The sequence below is a fragment of the Acanthopagrus latus genome, chromosome 23, assembly GCF_904848185.1.
Source record: "Acanthopagrus latus isolate v.2019 chromosome 23, fAcaLat1.1, whole genome shotgun sequence".
In the NCBI taxonomy this organism is placed as follows: domain Eukaryota; kingdom Metazoa; phylum Chordata; class Actinopteri; order Spariformes; family Sparidae; genus Acanthopagrus; species Acanthopagrus latus.
Genome location: NC_051061.1, coordinates 9091376 through 9113467, shown reverse-complemented (window position 1 = coordinate 9113467; position 22092 = coordinate 9091376). Strand labels below are relative to the sequence as shown.

At 45.0% G+C, this 22092-nt stretch overlaps 1 protein-coding gene across 1 annotated transcript in view; it reads right to left on the bottom strand.

The window, feature by feature from the left end:
• Window positions 1-14394, bottom strand: part of grapa (GRB2 related adaptor protein a) — a 29934-nt gene extending 15540 nt beyond the window's left edge. The window contains exons 1-3 of the mRNA XM_037089045.1: window positions 13957-14394; window positions 8347-8444; window positions 7181-7300 (exon numbers count right to left, since the gene is read on the bottom strand). Coding sequence (XP_036944940.1) covers window positions 7181-7300; window positions 8347-8444; window positions 13957-14034 — 296 coding nt within the window. The 5' untranslated portion in view covers window positions 14035-14394. The remainder of the gene's footprint in view (window positions 1-7180; window positions 7301-8346; window positions 8445-13956) is intronic.
• Window positions 14395-22092: the final 7698 nt, after the last annotated feature.

Genomic DNA, 22092 nt, shown 5'->3' with positions numbered 1-22092 from the left:
CTAATCTGCCGTTCGGCTCCTAAACCACTGCAGATGTCTGGAATTCTTCACACAGTCGCGCTGACACCTCCAGCTGTCAATTTAACTCAGTGACTGCGTGTGTGTGTGTGTCAGGAACCGATGGACGTGTCATGGAGTTATATCAGAGTGCATGTCAGTGGTTACATCAGTGTTTACATGTGCTGGAATGCCCCATCCCCACCCCACCACCACCACCCGTTCGTCTGTTTGTGCGTGCGTCGTGTCTCATGTGTCACAGGGCTGAGCGTGGTGGCCACTGTGTGTGTGCATGCGTGTGATTCCTCTAAGTGTGTGTCAGCCAAGCATGTAAGTGAGTGAGGTTCAGCTCCTCCTGCAGCATCAATAAAGCATCGCCCATGACCCGCTTTGATAGATGGACGACGGTGAGAGGGAGGAAGTGTGTGTGTGTGTATGTGTGTATGTGTGCGTGTGCGTCGTGTGTGTGTGTCAGCGCTCCGAGGGTGAGGGTGGGGAGAGGAGGAGCGGGTGATGGAGCGAATGAGGTGAAGAATGATAAAAGATGCTTGGTGGAGGCAATTTAGTCGAAAGGGGTGCTGATGGTTCAATAAGCCTCTCGGAGATGGTGCGAGCCTGAGAGAGGGAGATGGAGGGCTTCTCCTCCAGTCCGTTATCGTCATAAAGTAAACAACCATCCATCTAAACAAACACAGAGAAATGCAGGAAATGCATTTTTTTTGCTTTTAAGAGGACAACATCTCTATCTGGCTTGCATCGTTTTCAGCTCCCTCTAGCTATGATTAAAAAGAATTAGGACAAACTTGAACGATTGGGATCAAAACTGCAGTCACTGGTTGAGATACGATTCCATCTTCAGGAGGGACGGCGCACGTTTCAGCAACTTTTTGACTGCAACGCGGCAACTCCTGTCATAAATATAGATTTGAGTAGGCATATGAAGGTTTGCCAGAGCCAGATGTGCTTCAAGGAAGGGAGTAATGTAATCCGTTTAGTTAAATCTCATCGCACAGAGCCAAAGAGCCGCAGGTTTTCTGGCTAAGCGACGTTAAGCTAACAAACCCTTAAGCTAAGCTGAAACTACAGAATTACATAAGGAAAAAGTTCCCACCTAGACTTTTAACTCTGTTTAAGTCTTGTTTTCTGCCATACTTAGTTTGCCAAGTTGACTCTCCAAGTTCTGACTTGCCAAACCAGCTTAAAGCGACACAGGTAAGCTAGTTAGCGACGCTATCGCGCAAACCTTGTGAGTTGTATATGCTAAACTCTTAAAGGAATAGTTAGATATTCAGCTTTTTCAGCTCCTGGCCTAGAGTTTGTAGAGAAGACTGGCACAGAAAATGAAGCTAAAGCTAACAGCTGACTATCTTAGAAAAGACTGGACTTGTGGGAAAAGAGCTATCAAGGCGAGCTGTTTTGCCATGTTTCCGATCTTTGTGCTAAGCTAAACCAAGCAGCGGTTGGTGTTAGCTTCATATTTCACAGGCAGGCATCAGAGTGGATACCTAACTTCAAGTCATATGAAGTTATTTGAAGGTGGAGCCTTTTCAGTCAAAGGAATATCAGCCATTTATGATTTTATGTTACACTATTGCTTTTATACTGGGCTCTTTCACAAAACTTTTGATATAGCACCACATCACCAGATCCAGAGAAGAGATGGACAGAGAGAAAAGGTATAGGCTAGACTAAATTGATAAAATATTGAATTTAAAAGAGATAGAGAAAAGACAGGAGGAGGCCCTCTGGAGGGTTTATCTCCCTCCCAGAGGACCAGACAGTATTATTTCAGCTCCACTGTCAATATCTGAAAATAGAGAAACCATGCGCCCCCCTCCTCCACCCACCATAAGCTTCTCCTACTGCTGTTTTGTCTGCAGTCACTGCTCGCTCTTTCCCGCTGTATTTCTTCATCTCTCTCTAGGTTTTCCCCTCATCTCTCTATTTCCCTCTGTATTTATGTCTCGCCCGAGTCTCTCTAAATTCTGTTGGCGGTCACTGCATTGTGTCATTGAAGTGTGCCGCTGAGATGTGGTGTGAGCTGTGAAAGCCGAAAAATATTTAAAAAAAAAAAAAAAAAATAGACCAGGTCAGTCATAGCAGTTAAAGTCAAGTAAAGCAACAAAAGATTTCCAAACCCTCCAGTTGCTGTGGATTTTGTTCAACAGAGCCAAGCCCAAGTTCCCCCTTTTTTTCTGGATTTTATGCTAAGCTAAGCTAACTGTTTCCTGGTATTTCCCAAAATAACCGTAGCTTCGGTGGCTCGGGGGACGAATAAGGCAAAAGCACGACTCGGAACGAGAGGAGAAATGGAGCTAATTGCTGCGAACACAGTGCATTTATTCCAGCATGGTGTTGCATAACGTTGACTCACTTCTTCTTCTTCTCCGTCATGTATTTTGTATAACCACATTCTCTCCGAGTGATTTAATTCGTCTAACTAAATGGAAAGTAACCCACTTTTATTTGTGGGTTGTCAGGGGTCGCTTAGTGTGATGATGACATTTGTGGAACACTGTGTTGCTTTAAGTTTAAAGAAGATTATGTAGCTGTAAAAAGCAGCGTGGCCCAAAGGGTCAGTTCCCTTTATGGTCCCACTTTGGAGACTATAATGATGACGGATGACACAAAAAGCTTGAGTGAACATCCTGATTCAGCACTTGCTGTGTGAGCCGTCGGCCACTGGAAGTGTGAGTCAGTGATATCTGAAGCCATGTCAAAATGTGGTTGAGTCTGTTTTAATGAGCCATTTCAGCGAGCAGGTTCACAGTATGTCACCAGGCAACATTATTCCCATTGGCGGTGCTGTTTGAAGATCACAATGCAGGCAGCAGAGCAGGGGGCCGGCATCGAGAGCGCTCTTGGGTGGCCAGGACGATATTTGGCGGACCCTGCCACCTTCTCTAGCTTCTAACAGTGTCCCAGGGACCTCATTTTCCTCTGAGAACAGCTTGTTTGTTCAGTTATGGAAAAAATAAATATGTCTGAGTTTGTATTATTACCTCATTAAAATTGCAAATACTAATATTCTGACTTAGAATTGTGTGTGCTCCTGATCTGAACGAGAGAGTGCAGAGAGTTGAGCCATAAACACGCACACACGCACGGAAAGTTGTTGTCAAACCAAATCCGACCGCGAGGGCGAATAAAATTGACTTTGTTCTACATGACCTTCGCCTAACACAAGAAAAAAAAGACCACAGTAGAAAACAAACGCGCGACTGTTCGTGCATGAGCATGCACATGTGTGCGCGGCGTGTCTGTTTGCGTGCGTGGGCTGACCACCGTGCCGTTTAAGAACCTGCGTCAAAAGCAGAGACAGGACCGAGCTGCGGTGAGGCAACCTTGCGCTCTGTCACATGGCCAGACCTCCAGCAATCAAACAGAACTTGACTCAAAGAAAATACACACACATATCCTGTACGTGGCGGCGTTTCAACGAGGAAAGGCAACTCAAGCCCCCTGACATACAAAACAACCACACAACTGTACATCTAAAGTAATAGAAGTTAAAAATATCACTGCAATCCTCTGGTGGATGAACTTTCCCTCAGTGCTCGCCTTCTCTAATTTCCTAGTGTCTTTTGATGACTCATGCAGACTGTGCCAATTGTTACCTTCAGCTGTGAGATGTAAAATGTAGGTGGAAGGGGCTGATACTGAGAGAGTCGATGCTGGCAGAACAATGAACAAGGAAGTGAGACTTTGCATTTAGAAAAGCGAAAGTAACGTCTCCGCCGGGCGTTAAGTGTGAAAAATATTAGCTGCTCAAGAAAAAAATGGGACCAGAAACACAACATGCTGCCTTTTAACTGTGTCGGTGTACCGCAGCTCCTTTTTCCCCGACACAATTTTTCAAAATAAAAGATCTAAGATTCACAGGATTGTGGAAGCTAATCATAATGGATTCCTCATCTCTCTTGCTCTGTAAAAGTCTAGGTTGACATCACTTTTCTCCACTTTCCAAAAATAAGCTACTAAATAACCCATCGGGACAGTTTCTCTGGTGTAGCGTGAATCCAGTCCCCAGTCGCATATTCGTTCACAGCCGCCTATCAAAAAGCATCCCGAAAAAAAACCTTATACAAACACAGTGTCCTATGCTCCGTCTGTGGACGATAAATTTCTAATTCGGAGTACAGCAAGCTTTTTATGATCAACATTGCGGCAAGTTGTTTTTTTTTTTTGCAGGGCAGTAATGTTCACATTTGTGCAAGCGCAGATAAATCCAGGGTTGGCATTGGTTCCAAACGTGGTATATTACATGCATATTACCTGCTTGTGACTTTGACATGTGTAAGGGAGAGGATGTTGGTGGTGTTATTACAAGCCACAAGGGCATCAAGTGGGGAACATTTCCAACCGTTTTGAACCTAAACGACTCTTATGAACCACGGATATGCTGAAAAATCATTTGGTTAGGGATTAGAACGTGTTTTGGCTTAAAATACTAACTGAACATAGAAGGCCGTAGGTGTTAAACACCAGGTTTTGTCGCCATAAAGACAGCTTGAAATTCTGTTCTGTTCTGACATCGCCTAAAAAGATATCCAGTGATGTCACACTTACAGCTATTGAAACACAGTCCTGAACTGTGGTCACTGGCTTGACAGCCTTAAAGGTCCCCAGTCAGAACCACTGTTGAGGACACTGAGGTCATGTCCAGGGCTTTCTTTTTAGGGTCAGGCTTAGGTTAAACCGACAATTAAATCACACAAAAGTTATTGTTTTGTTGCCTGTGTTTAATTTAATCACCACCCAATGACAGCTGAGCATATTCAAATTTAGTGAATGAAGTGCTTTATCCTTCTTCTCTGGCTGAATGAAACGTTTCAACCCTTTCAATTACCTGATTATCTAAAAAAACTTGCATTCTCACGAGCTTGCAGTTGTGACTTCGCCGCTTCGACGAACCCTGTCCCCGGTCTGCAGTTTTCATGGTCCGACTGCACCGGAATGATGAACGACGACGGGCTCTGTGTTCGATAAACCGCTGACTGCTTTGTGAAGGTTAATTAAATTTTATTTTTTCGCTGGAAATGAAGCCTGAGAAATGCAACAGCAGGACACAAAGGAGATAATAGCGGTGACTGTTTATGACTAATAAGTTTGAAGTCGTAAAAAATCGCTCGAGTCTGTGAGAGTGAATCACGATTCTCCTCTCCTTCACTTCAAAGTGACAAATAAAACCAAAGTAGTGACTGGATGGTGTGAATGTATTATCGAGCTGCTGATTGATAAAAATCTACAAGGCATCAAATGTAAAAGATATCGAACTGCTTCTATTTTAATTAAAAGCTGCAGCAAGGATGTTCATATCTGAACCTCGCGCCACATTCTCAGTGTCGCATGGCTTCCAGCTTCGCCATCAGTTTTCCTGGATAATATCACACAGGCTCCCTTCTTGGCTCCATTCATGGCCGTGAAAGCAGATCTGATTTTCACGGACTGACGTCAAAGCCGGAACCGAGCTGAGCCGGGCTGAGCCGGGACTGAAGACAGGACGTCTCCTCTGACAGGGGGAGCTGTCAGCACTGCAAGGACCACACAAACACACACGCTCGCACAGACACCTGACCCAATTCTCAAGCTGCTACACCATCCAGCAACAACAGCCAGAGAGACATCAAGAGACAGCCAAAAAAAACCCAAAAAAACAAGGAGCATCAAAATCCTCTCTGTCCCCTCTTGGCAATCTGCGCCTCCCTTCTCTTCCTTCCCTCCGAATTTCCCCTTTCGATTCCCCCCCCAAATGCAAAACAACTTATTTTTTCCTTTCCTGTGTTAATGCTTCCAGGGGCCTGTCCTCAATCCACTGGGAGTGAGATATCATGCCCAGACTTTGTCACAAACAACCGCAAAGCAACCCACAAATCCAACTCTTAACCCCGCCGGCCTGCGCCAGTTCTCCTTCCAGCCCCCGGCAGCTCAGAGAGGAGCCAAGCCCCAGTTCCAAGTCTGGCCTCGAGTGCCAAAAATTCAGACTCCGGACACAGCCCCCGACTCTCCACCTCTTAATATCCAAACATCCCCCAGGAGCGTAGCACCAAGCCTCAGCTGCACCCCTGACCGCCACCCCTCCTTGGAGACAACTGCTCGGGCCCCATTAGCAGCTCCAGATGCCGCGGTGTGCCACACAGGATTAGCTCACAACGGGCCAGAGGGGTGGCAGATCCTCCCTCGCTCTCTCTGCCCTTCACCTTATCCTCTTTAACCTCCTCCTCCGCCTGCTCCTCTGATCCCCTGCCACCAACGGAAACACAGCATGGACACACACACAATCATGCACGCACACACTTAAAGTTTTATCCATGAACACACAAAGGCCAGCAACGCTGCCTGTGTGGGGGGGATGTGTGCATCTGTGCATGTTTACATAGATGTGCTAATTGAATCAGTCGCATGAAAAGAGACGGAGGGAAACTTTAATGACCCTGTGGAGGAACAGGGCAGCTGGAGTGATAAGATAACGCATGGAGAGTAGAGATAACATGTAAAGAATATACAGATTGAGGTGGAGTACAGAAACTCTCAGACAAGTTAAAGGGACAGTTCCCCCCAAAATCAAAAATACATATTTTTCCTTTTACCTGCGGTGCTATTTAACCATCTAGATGTTCTCGTGTGTGAGCTGCAGAGTTGCGGAGATATCGTCCTTCGAGATGTCCTGGCTCCTGCATGTATATCATTGGTGGCTTTCGGCTTGTGCTTGTGGCAGAAATCATGAGATGTAAACACAAATGGGGGCCTCTTCAGCTGAGTGGTAACGTCACTGAGCTCGGTGTGCTTAGCTAGCTAGCGCCCCTTCCACGGGTGGATTCGCGCTTCCATCTCCACAGCGATACAGTTGGTGGGTGTGGTTTGGTGAAAAAAGGAAATAGTCCCAGAAACTTTTGGCAAAATAGGGTCTGTGGATTATCTCGAGTCACTGCTGTTGAGTTTTTCAAATGTATTTTTTTGCAAGCTCTGAGCATCACAAGTGTCAAGTGTCCTCTGGTTCCATTATATTTGAGGAGAGGCAGACAGCTCTACAGACGGTATCTCCGGAAACACGGCAACCCACACCGAAAACTAGTCAGGGAAACAGCTCTAAAGGTTTTGAGGTGACACAAACCTTTAACAATGCAATGGATACATGAACAAAGGTAAAAAATGTGCATATTGTAAATTCTTTATGTCCTACCTGACGGACATTGAGAACTCCCCGGGGGCGCTCTCACTCTCTCTGACCAGAAAGGCCCCGCACTCCCTGTGTCTGAGCCGACTCTCCGCCACGCCGCGAGATATACGGCCGGCGAACCAGCTGCAGGAGATAAAAACACAAAAGAGTTTTTAAAAAAAAGATCATGCATGTGACGTGTGATGTTGTGGGGTGCGTGCACTTGAGTGAAATTAGTTCGGACGTCTCACAACTTTTTGATGCTTGTTGTTTGGGCTGAAATGAGTCGAGTTCCAAGGAACAGTGGCAGATCAATGCTGACGGGGAAATAAAAAGAGAAGCTGACGGTACAAAGGAAAATGAGCACATTTCTGAGGCTATTTTTAAATGCGCTGCTAAAAAGGCACGCAATATACAAATCCCAGAAAGGCTGTATTTCAGTTGTCAGCTGTGGAGCGTAAGTAATAGTGTCATTTTTCATTTTTGCTCATTAGCCTTGCTTAGCAGAGCAGCTTGTTTGGATGCGAGGTTTGCAGAAATGGCATTCTGCTTTTTGTGAACCTGTGCAGGCTCATTACGGAGGCCCCGCACCACTGGACCCTCTCGGTGAAGGTCGTCAGGTCAGAGGGATTCTGAGCCTTTTTATTCTCTATTCTGTTATTGCGTGGCTCTTTAAAGCAGTGTGGGGGAGGAGAAGCGCTCACAGACGAACACAACCACGACACATCTCCTCCCCACGGTGCTGGCAAACTTAACCAGGCAGCTCCACCTGGGCCGTGCATCGGCGTTCATTAGCGAGCCGGAGCCGCTCTAAATGGCTGCGTTGTCAGTTTGGGGTTTTGTCATAGCCGAGGAAAAAAAAAAAAAAAAAAGCAGAACCCAGCTGGTGCAGGACCATCTGATGGAGACACAGGGTGTACCAGCAGCTCCACTGTAAACACACACACACACGCACGGCTGTATCATGTGTGGTTACGTAAGGCAAGCGAGTGAGTGTGTCCCTTTGGGTGGGCTGCCTTATGCCGGCGTGCAGATGTCCAGAGCTGAGCAGAGAAACTCCCCCGAGCTGCAAACGCTCACTGATGAGCTGCTTAGATAGACCAGCGCTGGAACGTGTGAAACGCATTCATGAAGATGCATGTGCTTGTGTGTGTGTGTGTGTGTGTGTGTGTGTGTGTGTGTGTACTTACGCGTGTGGCCGCAGGTTGATGTAGTTTTTTGGCACAAATCCTTTCCTGTTGTGGAGCTCAGCTGTGTACCAGTTAGGATCATCCTCCATGTTGGTGATCTAGGAGCACGCACACACACACGCACACACACACACAAATGAAATATCGCTCATAATGATGTTGACGCAGGCTATTACTAGCGGGTGAAAGGCGACTTTCATTTCTCTCCGGCCTCGCCCGTATATCAATCTCCTCGGCGGGCCTCTCTCCTTCCATTATCCGGTACAGTGGCTCTCATTCATCTTTGCGTGAGCCGAGGGCCCAAAACACACAAGATTATTGGCGCGTTCAAAATGCCACGCGAAGCCAGTCATGATTACGCACGCATTAACCCATACATTTTTGCAGCCCGTGCGTAACGGAAGCAGAGGAAGAGCAGAAAGGTCAGACCGGTCATGTTAGATGACTTCCTCTGACGGACGGCAGCAGAGGACAAGTCTTTAATTGTGATGGGCACTCTGTCACCTGATGGGCTCCACAGTGTAGCAGCTTTAATATTTATCCATTTGTGTTTCATTGCTCTATTTTTCTCTTCTTCGTCACTTTTCATTCGGTATCCTGATCATCCCTCGTCGTTTTGATGTATCTAAGCCAATGTTTTGTTTGCTCTGGTTGGATTGCAGCGACAGGTTTTGATAAACTCTTTATCTCGGCCAACAGAGCCGAGGTCCATTGCTTTTTTGAGCTTTTTTTTTTGTGATCACACTCTAAACCTCTGCGACATGAAGTTTAAAAACATGAATCCTCTCAGAAATGACTACGGCAAACGATGGTGAAAAAAACAACTCTTTTGGCGATGTTGCCCATCTGCCAAAAAAGTTGCCCAGTCCCCCCCCCCCGTGCCTTCAGGAACTTCATTTCATGCGCCATCTATTTTAACGGTCGCGCCGTGCGAGCATTTTAAAATGTGTCGCAGGCAATGGAATGATTTGCCGCTCATTGCATCAATCATTGTTCAGTCATACAACTGAATGATCGCCCCTTTAAATCACTTTGGTTTCAATGTCGGCGTTTTTATTTGAACGAGAAAAGAAATTCCCCCCCCCCAAACAGCCCCTTTGCTGTATTTCAGGCAGGTTACCGCAGTCCATTGTGACTGTCCTATTGGATGATTTCTCCTGTCTGCTATCGTGGCTATTCAACCCACTGCGCCACGGCCTCGGTTAATTCATTACTGTGAGTCAGAGGCGTTAACTTTTCCGAACAGAGGTTTGAATTGAAACCCTCTCATCTCCGTTCCCCACCTCCCTCCCCCGTGTCCTTTCAGATTCTGCTTTTTCATACCGCTTCGTCAGGGTTAGATTACAGAACAGCTCATGAATTTGCAATAAAAATCGATCCTTCTTATTTTCTCATATCTTCCTCTCGACGAGAGACCGCATCATCGCTGCCTCGCAACATATGAGTTAAACAATAGACTAGAGTCAGATGAGGATTAGAGTTTGAGTCCTACATCGTGGAAAAAAAAAAACTAAAAAAAACAAATGATCCTTGTTTTATTCATGTTGCTTCCTTGGAAGTAACCCAGTGTGTTAGTCAGCCTCAGCTAAGTGGAATCCATTAATCATTTTTTTTCCTCTTCATGTTTATTTAGGATACGAACAATTGGGATCTTTATCCGCGGCCACTCCCAACGATTTGGCAGCACCTTCCAGAGAATGCCAACGGATGCACACAATTAGCTCTGACAACAACACCCACATAAACCCCAAATCCAAACCCGCCCAAAATGTCTGACATGAACATCTGCACCAGGATCTGCACATCTGAACACAGCTCTTGATGAGGCCGAAACAAATCAGGAGATATCCTGGACCTGTCTCTGTAAGGCTGTCTGCCTGTTTCTGGGCACAGGTAGAACTTGGATGATGTTTTCTTAATCTACTGAAAATAAGCGACGAATAATGTACCTATTTCATCAACTCGCGCTATAGCCGATGAGACTGCTGATTGCGAGACTACGGGCTACCCAGGCTCACACTACCAGGCTACTCCCTACAATTTTAGCTGCTGCCGGTAACAGAGGAGCCTGTCACACAATCCAAACCAAATTTTTAATCCCACATTGTCACATCCATGTGTCGGGGTTTGGAGAACAAAAGAAACCTGTGTTTCTGTGCTCTAATTTTTAGTCCATGTGAGATTTGCCCTCGCGTTCTTTCAGCTTTCAACCAGCGTCGGAGGAGCCACTTTTTTTTTTTTTAATCTAACTGAAAAGCTATTGTTTGTCATTTACTATAATTATGAGTCAGCACTCGAACTCGAAACTGTGATTGATCAGTTTCCACTGAACAACACAATCAGACCCATGGGAAAATACATTAAAAAAAAGTCCTGTAGACATAGAATCAACGCTGAGAAAACAGTCAAAGATGTGGGGGGTTTTTGGTGTGGCGGAGTGTTGCCATGATACTAGAAGTCATTACTTTGATACATTACCTTGAAAAATATCCGTATTCCACACCATGGGGGCAAAATTGACGGTAAGAGCGAAAAACCAGCTTGTTCTAGAGTATTTTTTGTCATTTTGATTCTCTGGACAACGCTAGTGTGGTGTTCATCAATAAGTGTCTAGCAAGTATAATATGCTCAGAATGTATGTAATGTTTGCAAGCTGATACATGAATGTATGCTATAGCTAGCTAATATTCTGACAGGAATTTAGCACGACAAGAGACAATAATCATCATCAAGATTACACTCTACAAAAATCGACAGATATGTAACCCACAAAGCACTCATATTACATTATAAGTTTCCACTAGGGAGGCATAATATATCTCAGCCCGATAAATTATCTGTCTGACAATGTAACATTAGTGGTTATTGGCAGATAATGAAATAAATAATAACAAACCAAACTGATAATACAAAGCCAAACTGCTTAAGTTGTGGTGGTATGCACCTTTAAAGCAAGTGAAAATCAATGACTTTACCTCAGTAATTATTAAAGCTTTGAATAAAATATCATCCGTCTTTGCCCGCTACACCTTAAGCTTCTCACCCTGAGGGGCGTATAAACTACAGGTCATGAGCTATATAACTTCATATGAAATTATTATCAGTTATTGTTATTGGCCGTGAGATGCTGGTAATTGTCAGTTATCGGTATCAGCTGAAAACAATCCATATGGTGCACCCCTAGTTTCCACCTATCAATTAACTTAGCAGTAAAACAGAGACAGTGCGGTGTTTTGAATTGGTACCTACCTGCAGCAGTCAAGCTAAATTCTCTGCCGGGGACCATTTGGACAAACCACATGCGTACTATGTATACTGTAATAGAACCAGTATTAACACAAATTTGTCTAGTTTGGATAATGATCATGTTTGCTAGTAATTATTTCTAGTGCTTCGGGAAGTGTCCCCCACAACACGTATTGTAATTACGGCCCTGCTCCTTTTATATGCACTGGAAAAACACCAGTTAGTAGTGACTGGAAAGTATCTGACAAACAAATGTGGAGATCTCTTTTTCTTTTTTACACGATGGACATTTTGCTCCACGACGACGCTGTAAATGCCAGCCCATCTGCTGCCGCCAGCAGGACTGAACCAACGTGAAGAATTATTTAAAAGCACTGTTTGACCCGCGTCTGAACCGGAGCGGTTTGGCTGAGGACGAGGCAGGCGGTTTATCCCAGTGGGCTGAAAGAAAAAAAAAAAAAAGTGGCACAAAAGCTGAGCAGTGTTTTTAAGCGGCGGCCCCGTTTCAGTGGCAGAGATTGCGTCAGCGCCGGCCGTAAAGCACGAGTTCACTTTGACACTGCTGACCCAGCCGTCAACGTCAGCCTATGTTCGTTGAACCGAAGCCGAGAACTGATTCCGTCGTGATTTGCTGGAAGATTTAGGACATTAATCAGTGATATCTGCACACAAACACAGCAGGGGTCACAGAACCACATTTGTTTACTGTAACAGCTCCCTGACATGGCGACAACGCTAAATGCCAACTCATTCTGCTGGCCGCGTCGTATGTTGACACTCAGTTCCAAGAAAATGACTTTCTGCAGAAAGCAGGAAAAGAGCAGCTGCTTTATTCATGTGACGTCTAATACTGGAACAGAGTCCGTCTGCAATGAATAATATACCAGCCTACTGCATGCAATTAAAGGTAAATTTCGCCCTGAGGCATTATTATCCTGTTAGACATAATAAAATACGTGTCAAGGGTTATTCTGTGATGAGATCTTTCCCTCCATCTACAATACACAGAATGCCTTTCACAAACCCAACAGAGAACAGGCTTGAGCTGGTAATATACTGTATGGTCTGCCCCAGTGGCAATAACATGACAGTGACACCAGTCGGGGAAAAAAGTTGGGCTCTGGTCCGTCGACCGAGGCTTGCACCGGCAGAGGAATTGATCTCGCTGTGTCTTTTTCCATTAACTTGTCCATCTACTGCGAGAGCGTCGAACAGCTGGTGCCGTAAGTCTATATAGAGAAGCTCTTGCTCTTTTAATCCTAGGTTAACTGCTGATGTCTTAGAGGGACAATTTTCTACTACAGTAATTTCCAGCTGTGCAGGATGCAATCTCGGGACAGAGATTTTTTTTTTTTTTTTTTTTATTCGTCAGAAAAGGAAGAGAAAGGACAGAAACTTGAGGTAATTACATGTGTTGGCTGAGAAACAGTTACATAACAAATCGCACAAAGTCATTTTTACACAAAACTGTTACACAAAGAAAACAAAATAGATATAAGGTGTTAATTAGTGGGCTTTAGACTTGCTAGTAGTTGGCTTTTTGCTAGTTTGGTTAGAGCAACTCTAGCTATGTGGAATATTTCCCTCTGTTTCCTGTCTTCAAGCTAAGCTAGCCAGCAAGCTACATGCGACATATATTAGCGCACAAACATGACAGTGGCGTCAATCTTTTCACCAGTAAATATGGAAATAAGTCAGACTATTCCTACAAGCCAGCCTAATTTTAGGTAAATCTCACGCTCAGTTTCAGAGAAGCATTTAGCTGTTTCTTTGCCGGTGAAACGGTTACATAACATACCACACCAGGTCATTTCTGTGCTTTTACAACTTGCAAACGAAAGAAAAAGGGGACATGAACAGTTGACTAGTGAGATTTAGACGTGCTAGTTGCTGGGTTTTGCTAGCACTGGACGGAGCTAGCTCGGTATTTCCCTCGTTTTCTACTTTTCAATCGAAGCTAGCCCACAACCTACACACATTTCTTATACAAACTTGAGAGCAGCTTCAATTAAACTAGTCAAATTTGGTGCTATAGGATGCTGTCATAAAGACTCTTTGTTTTTTTCAGTCACTTTCTCAATTATAAAAATGTTTGTAACTTTTAATCCAGGCTCAAGCTGCCCACGCTGGTTCGTCACGTTTCTCTGAGTCTGTTAGTTAGCAACAGCAGCACCTGGATACAGAATGTCAAGTAGACGTGGACGCTAAAGAAAGTTATGATTGCTGTAATTATCACAGTGGAGGCAGAGAGAGACATGCAGAGAGAGGTTAATCTGTTGGTCAACCACTATAGACAGACAGACAGACAGACAGATAGATAGATAGATAGATAGATAGATAGATGGATAGATAGGTGGGTCTTACCTTCAGCATGTCCCCCTTGTTGAAGCTGAGTTCATCGCCCTCTGTGGCACGAAACGTATAGAGTGCCACTGCCTCCATTCCGACACCTCCTAACACACACAAACGCACACTTACTCACACACACACATATATGCCCACGTAATGGGACCCCCCACCGACGCCCCGTGGCACATGGAGTGGACGGAGGGAGAAAATTGAAAAACAAACCAAAAAAAAAAAAGAAAAGGAAGAAAAAGAAACAGATAGAGTAGGGGGTCTGGGGGGGATGTAGTGGGGGGAGTGAAAAAATAAAGACAAACGGGGAGAGAATTAGAGGAGCAGGAGAGGAGAGGTCTCGTCTGTCCGCCGAGCCCGGAGAGCGTGGAGAGAGTCCGAGAGAGAGAGAGAGAGAGAGTGTGAGCTCGGCAAGGGGAGAAACACGACTGGCTGCTGCTCAGCAACACACTACCATGAGTAACGCTCAGAGAGAGAGAGAGACACACACACACACACACACACACACACACACACACACACACACAAAGCAACGAGGGGCAAGAGAGTGGGAGGCACTTCCTGTGTATATATTTGTCTCACACGGTTGGTGTGGCTTCTGTGGATTCTGTGTATGTGTGTTGCTTCAATCAGGTGCCGGTGTGTGTGTGTGTGTGTGTGTGCGTGTGTGTGTGCGTGCGTGTGTGTGCATGTGTGCATGCATGTGTGTGTGTCTTTAGACTTCTGTCACAGTGCAAACCTGCTCTCATTTCACACCTCTTGAAGTGAGGAGTGAGCTCATGTTGGGTGTTACTCATATATCACCATTACAGATTAAGACATGTATAAAGGTCAGGAGAGGGTGAGAAGCAAAGGATAATTCATCCATTAATGAAAACATTTTGAGATGATTTACTGGCATTTAATGAAACAGTTGCAACCGATTTCCCTTGTACTCATGTGTACATGAGACACACACACACACACCAAGGCTGGTACCTGGGTGGCTGGATGGACCTTTGCATGTTGAGCTTGCTGGAGCGCATCATATATCACAGCTTAAGTCATTCAGTAAGTTGCAAAAAGTTCCCCAGGGTAAAGTTGGATATAGCGGTGGCGTGTGAAAAAAAAAAAAAAAAAGTTTGCTGGGGGAGAGCTTTTCATTTCTATACTGGAGGGACACAGTCAAGATGAAAGAAATCGTCCCGACACACTGTGGGTGGAACAGAAGCCTACACGTCGCTCTACTTTTCGTCCATCTCACCTGCGAAGAGGAAAGCCGAAGCGGAAATCATGTTCAAAAGGTCTGCATGCGTGAGAAGCGCTGAGGAGAATTATTGCTGCTTCCTGTGAGGGAACGCTCAACTGAGCCAAGGATGGAAATGTCCAGAGCAGAAGCTGATCTACTGATTGTCAAACTGCATTAAGGCGTCATTATGTCACTTTTTACTACCTTCAGATAACAGCTTCAGAAACATTTTGATAGTACAGCGACTTATATTAGTGCAAATAGTGTCTCTGTCTCCACCACTCCGCCCCCTCAACACCTGTTTCTGCGCTTCAGCGGGCTGTATCAAGGAAACTGAGCCAGGCAGGCGGGAACCAGAACCAGGGTGATTTCTCAAGAATGAGTCAAGGGAATCTCTTGACGTACACCTTGATTCAAGGAGGACATGACAACAGTTTGGTGGCCAAAGGTCAACGTCATCGCAAACCTCATGGCGCCACATTCTCCATGCCGATATCTCAAAAAGGCATTGGGGGAATGAACGAATTAGATGTCGGTGGTGGTACAACTGCAATGCGGTCGTTCTGTTTGATCATTAGCCAAGTAAGCCTATTTGGACAGAGGGTTTAGCCTGTTAGCATGTTAGCAGGCATCATGTTTGGGACGCTGTGTTTGTTTTGAGTTGCATGGGGTGGCAAAAACGCCAGAGAACGCGCATGTTTATTTCAAGACATGTTTGTTGTGACATGCCGAATCCTGAGATTTAACGTGCCAAACTGCAGGAGAACATGAATTTCTACGTCATGTTGCTTTAAAGAAAGATAAAATGGCGCTCATCAACTCGAAGAGGTCCTCCCCATGTCTCTAATGGGGGAAATCTGACGCTGATCTATAAGTCAAAGCTCACCCCCGACAGTAAACTCCTGTTACTCTCTAGTGTTGACCCATAAATCAGAGTTTGGTGTCACCGCTTTCTCTCAGATGTTGTGAAACAGCCCAGAAAGTCACTGAGGTTTGGCCTGAAAAACCGCAGAATATAGCACGAATGGATGCATCAGCACTCTCATAAAATCTAATGCTTTATTCTTTTTTTTTTTTTTTTTTTTTTTGGTGATAGCAACAACAGCTTCAGCTCTTATTTATAAGGTTGAAACTTTCCAGACTTGCACATTGAGGCCGAGCTGTCACAGGGATGAGGAATCATTCGCCCTTTTGCCTCGTCGAAATGTGTCGTGACGAATGCTGCTGCTGTCTGTTGGCCGTTCGGGATCCTGAGTTATGTTTTGTTTTATTTATTCTTCACGTGAATTATTATCCTGCGGCACAAAACTTTAACCAAAAAGAAGAAAAGTCAAAAAAAAAACAAAAACCATTTCTAAAGCTGAAGAACGAATTCTTGTTTACTGTTTACTTATATAAAAGTGCGCCAGCTGACAAGTTGAGAGGGAGGATTAGAGGGAAGAAAGACGGAGCAGGCCAGCAGGAAAACATGGACGGCCTGCGGCTTCAATAGCATGACCTGTCCAGGAAATCCCCGGTCAGCTGGTCACTTGACTCAGACGTCGGGAGCAGGAACTTCGGGAGGAAGAGAGAAGGGGCTGGATGTGTGGTGATGGAAGAATAGAAGAGGAAGAGGAGGGGAGGAAGTGGAACTGAATTTCAGCTCGAGGGGCCAGAGCACAGTCTCGTCCTTTACTTTTTCCCCTTCTTGTGTGTGATGAGTTTCCTGTGAGCTGCTAGACATGACGAACATGCGGAGCATGTGAATCAGGAGGCCGCTCGCCGCAGATAATTGTATTTTTGTACAGGTAGATGCTGCAGATCTACGCTAATCATCGGTCATCGCTCTCGGATTGTGCATTGTGTTGTGTGGCACTTCCCTGGCCTCACTTGCTGAACAAACAAAGTGTGGGCGTCACTTTTGTTTCTCCCTTTGGATTTTCTGTTCGTTGAGTTTCTGTAGGTGGTTCTGTTGTTTGTCTGCTCAGCCACGGTGGCGTTTACCGCTCACACCGTTTTTGTTTTTTCCAATTGGGTTCACTCAGCTGATACAGTTACATCACTTCCTGTGCCCATTCCCAGGCAAAACAGCTGTGTGTTTTGTTTTTTTTCGGACGGTATATTTCGACACTTTCATGAATGATTTCTGATGAATCTTCCCATTGTGTGATATGTTTTACTGGCATTTTGTCTTTGTGAAAATAGAGCAGCCTGTAGGTGTGCCACATTTGTGTAACCCACAACTCAAGAAACACATGGAATTTGCGAGCAAGGATTTTTCTGCATGACTGACACGAACATTTCATCCTGTCAGGGGGAACTGGTGCGGTGGGCATGAAATAGCTGGTGAGGAGGCTTGGGTGTGTGTGTGCATGTGTGTGTGTGTGAGCGGAAGCAAGTGGGCAACGGTGGAAAAGCAGGTGGGCTCAAAGTCTCTCAACTTCCCTTCAGTGAGAACGACAGCGCTTACTTCCCTCCGTCTGTTTGAGTCTGAGGGCTCGTGTCTCATTAGTTTGTTCTCACTCTTTCTCTTCTCCTTTTTACTGTCATGGCGCTCAGAAAAAAAAAAAAAAAAGAAAAGAAAAAAGTCTGCCGTCCCGCTCCACTGATCTGGTTCCCTTCTCGTTGCTCTTATGTCACATTGTGATTTTTTATTTTTTTTTTAACATAATACCACATTCTGATAATGGTTCTGCAAGGACTTTAAATGTAATCACCCTGCCACTGGTGGTATATGGCAAGTTCGAAAAAGTGCCCACCAAAACCCGTAAGTGGGCTGAAAGAGGTCATATTATGCTTTTGGTGTGTTTGCCTTTCTTTTATTGTGTTACGTAGCATTTCTGTGCATGTAACAGGCCTACAAAGTGAAAAAGCCCAAAGTCCACATCCAAGGGAGATACTCTCTCCCACAGAAAACACCGCTGCACTGCCTGAAACGCCTTGTTCAGATGTTGCGCCTTTACTTATGTAACTTACGTGCGTCACTATGTACTAGCCATTATATAGATATATATTTTTATATATCAATTGTAAAATGTAAAAAATACACTCCAGTCAGTCAGCAGACATACAGTTGCTGCTGCTGCAGCAGTGGTGTTATTTTAGATCACACTACGTTGTGGGGCATTATCCGCCCTACTCTGCCTCTGATTGGCTACATCCTGCCTGTGAAGTAATGCGCCTGTGCAACTCCAGCCAGAATTTGAACAGAGGCGAGATGTTAAATGTCGGGACGTTAAATGTGGAAAGGCCCACTGTGTCATGCCCCCTTGGAAACACATGTGGCTCATTAAAAAAATGTATTTCTCACAGCATATCTGTTAATTATGGAAACTCAACTGATCTATATCTATCTCAGCAGTTTCACAAGTGTGTGAAGTGTTTGCGACGATGCAGAAACCATGGCGGCTGCAAAACCATGGGAAATATTGCAGCTGTGGTATAAAGAAACTTTAGAAAAATCTGAATTAACATTAAATTATGCAAAAATGCCGGCTGGGCTTGAATTAATATGGCTTTTTTTTTTTTATAGCAGAGTAAAATGAACACTGTGTATTATTAATGTTCCCTCTGCAACTGTTGGTTCAGCTCACATCAGTTGGTTTGTGGTGTATGGGATACTCGTGAGAGAGTCTGTTAACATCAGTGATGAGCTACTAGAATAGTGTTGTGCAAACAAAGAGGCAGACTGATTCCCTGAGAGTCTGGGGGTTACTGATCTCCAGACATAACTTTGTTTATGCCTCAGTTCCAAGAATTGTCGCACAGGTTGCGAGCTCATCAGGTCGGATGTGCGTGATAAAAAAAAATGAGTGAGTGTCAACTACTAAAGCTGCGAAGTACCTTCTCGGTCTCGTTCACCTTCTCCAGGTAAACTCTGCACCAGCCCTCAGTGAGTGTAATGCCAGTTGCCAAGTGTGAAAAAGATTAGGCTAATAATCCTGCGGGAGGAGCAGGTATTATACGTGATCCTATTTCATGCTTTCTGTCTTCTCCTGCTCCTCTGCTGATCCGGGCTCCGTCTGCAACCATGTGTTCCTCTGCAGGCAAAACACCGAGTCCCGCCTGTCTTTCCCTTTGTGCATGACATGACGCTGTAGGTTTTGAAATCTTTGCACCAGTTAATCATGCGTTTCACACCTGCTACTGAAATATTCTGATTAATCTGACTAATGTCCGGTTGCTCTTGTAACTGTGATTTTCTGCAGTAGGTGCTTGGTGAGCTGGTGTGTGACAAACAATGCTCAGTTATACAACGCGGATAAAATATGGCAAATCTCCGACGGAGAGCGAACGTTATGAGCTTTGTCATACGAGCATTTTCTGTAATTTATTGATTTGTTGTAGAAAATTAGATTTCCATGTCTCTCTCTTTTTTTTTTTTTTACAAAGCAGTTTTAGGTGCTTTATAATAAGACAACAGTAGGGCTGATGCTGAAATGCACTGGGCCTTGTGAGAGCTGACCAATCAAAGCAGTCCAGGTTTTTTCAGAGAGGGACCTTGAAAGTGCAACATGCAAGAACCTGTCAAATGAATACTTGAAGCAAATACAGGGCACCATATCACCAGAGTAGCAGCTAACTGCTGCTAAATGTAGCTGTTAGCTCAGTTAGCCGTGCAGCTAGCAGCTCGAAGTAAATGATGTCCTGAAGCCTAAGCTGCTGTTTATTCGCATTCTGTCGCTATCTTTCGTTAATATTTGAATGTTTTCAACTAAACATCTCGCACCTTTAACGAGACAGTCAGGAGGAGGGTGAATCGGGGTGCTGCAGCAATAGCCAGTGTGAGAAAAAAAAGACTTTTTTAAAAAACAAAAACAAAAAACAAAACATTAAAGCAAGTAAAAACTGAAACCGAAAATGGAAACCAGCAAAAATGGGATCTTTGATGGAGGTTTGAAGAGGAGGGGGTGGACGATAAACTTGTGTGACGGCATCTTTAAACCATGTTTTGTATATCAGCTCATTCAAACAGCAGTACAGGGTGGTCTCCTCACAGATCACCAGTTCCCTCAAAAGACCAGTTCTCTGTCTTAGGTTATTGTATCACCGGTTTAACAAATGCAGATTTAATAATAAATGATGTGGTATAATTGATCCGCCCAGTCGAGGCGTGTACTACCACTCAACTAAATGATTATGCTTAAGTGTGACCAGCAATAACCTTGAATTGCATTACACCTAAGGGTGCAGCGGGGGACAGCGAGGGACCCGATGAGTCTCCATTAGGCCCGTAAGTGTTGTGAATTGGGGTAATTATACGAACGCTGGGGTGTTTAACGTTAATAAGCTTAAATGGCTTTTTTAAATCAAGGGTCACCGGTGCTAATAACATATTAAAGGACACACATGGCCGCAGGGGGCTGAGTTTAGTTTAGTTTAGGGGCCCCTGAAGTTCACGCTGCAATAAATCCCTCTGATCACAAGTCTTGCAATAAAATAGTAGTACGCTGCTGCCCTCTGTTGGTTGAAATTTGGACCTACAGGCGGGTGATGTGGTCTGATCAGCAGGAGGCAGATCTCTCTCACAAGCCTGGAGTTCACTGAACGTTTTAAATGTTTTGCTTGCCCTCGGTGGAACAGCGCGGCGAGGGGCCAAACACGGTAATGCTCAGGCAAGAGGTGATAAGAGGGCGCTGAGAAACAAGGTGATATCAGGCAGCATGTCAAGGTGACATTTCTCTGAGCGCCACTTTCCCCGCTGACCCAAGCTGCTGGGGTTGTCTTCAGTCACACGGTGCAGAGGAAGAAAGTCCAGCAACTCCAGCTGTGTTTCGTGTTTCCCCTGCTGCATTTTGGGAGACATGCAGGTTTAAACATGTTTATGTACACACAGATGTAATGCCCTCTAATGCTGTTGGACACACCAGCTCATGGTTCGTAATCCTCTTCGGACCAGGATCACGTCTGAGCTAAATATTGACTGGTTGCTCCTGTGTGTCAGGAGTCACGCTTCTCAATGCAGATGCGTCTAGTGTGATCGAGTCACCGTCAGATGGGAGACATTAGTGAGAAGTAAACAATGCGAGGAAATCTTTTTTTATTATTATTTTTTTTTATTTTTGTCGGTTTAAAGGGTTGTTCATAACCAGTGCTCGTGGACCAGAACCCCCACGTTTCCCATTTTTTCCACGAAAGCACGTTGGAAGATTGTCAAAATCTCATTAACTTCTCGCTGAGAGAGCAATAACATCGCGTAATTGCTTTTTTTTTTTTTTTCTTGCACCCCTGACTGGCAAATGTCAGCTCCTGACGTTCCCCCCCCCCGAGCAATAAAACCAGCTAGGGCTGATAACAGACAGGTATTGTTTATACAGCCAGCTGGCAACCGGGACCTCCAAAGTCTACCCTTCTTCCTCTCACACAGATACCGATTAAAAACACTGGCTTTTTTTCTCTTTTTGGCTCGTCCCGGGCTCCAAACCTAGCAGAGAGAAGAGGAGAAAAAGGAGAAAAAGGACCGAAATAACTTGTCACCGCCGGCCAGCAGTGTACAGGCGGCCAAATGAAGCCTCTTCAGTTGGCTATCTAGGTGTTGGCGACCTGGCACGACACGTAAAATAACAGCCACATTTTGATCCCTGCTTCTATTATTAGCACCGGGCCTCTCCATCCACACATGTGGACGGCTATTCATAGCTCACTGTACACTTTTTTCCCCAATCTCTTCATGTCTATTCATAGAGCCTCATTTGAATAAAGCAAACAGTGTGCCAGGACTGTGATGGCTGCACACACACACACACACACACACACACACACACACACACACACACACACACACACACACACACACACACAGTGAGGCAGCGGGGAAGTCTCCGAGCGAGGGAATGCTGTCCTGCAGTGACACACCTGTAACACACACACACAGGCGACACATACACACACAAATCACGACTCGCCTACCTTGGCTGATATACCAGGGCTCTCTT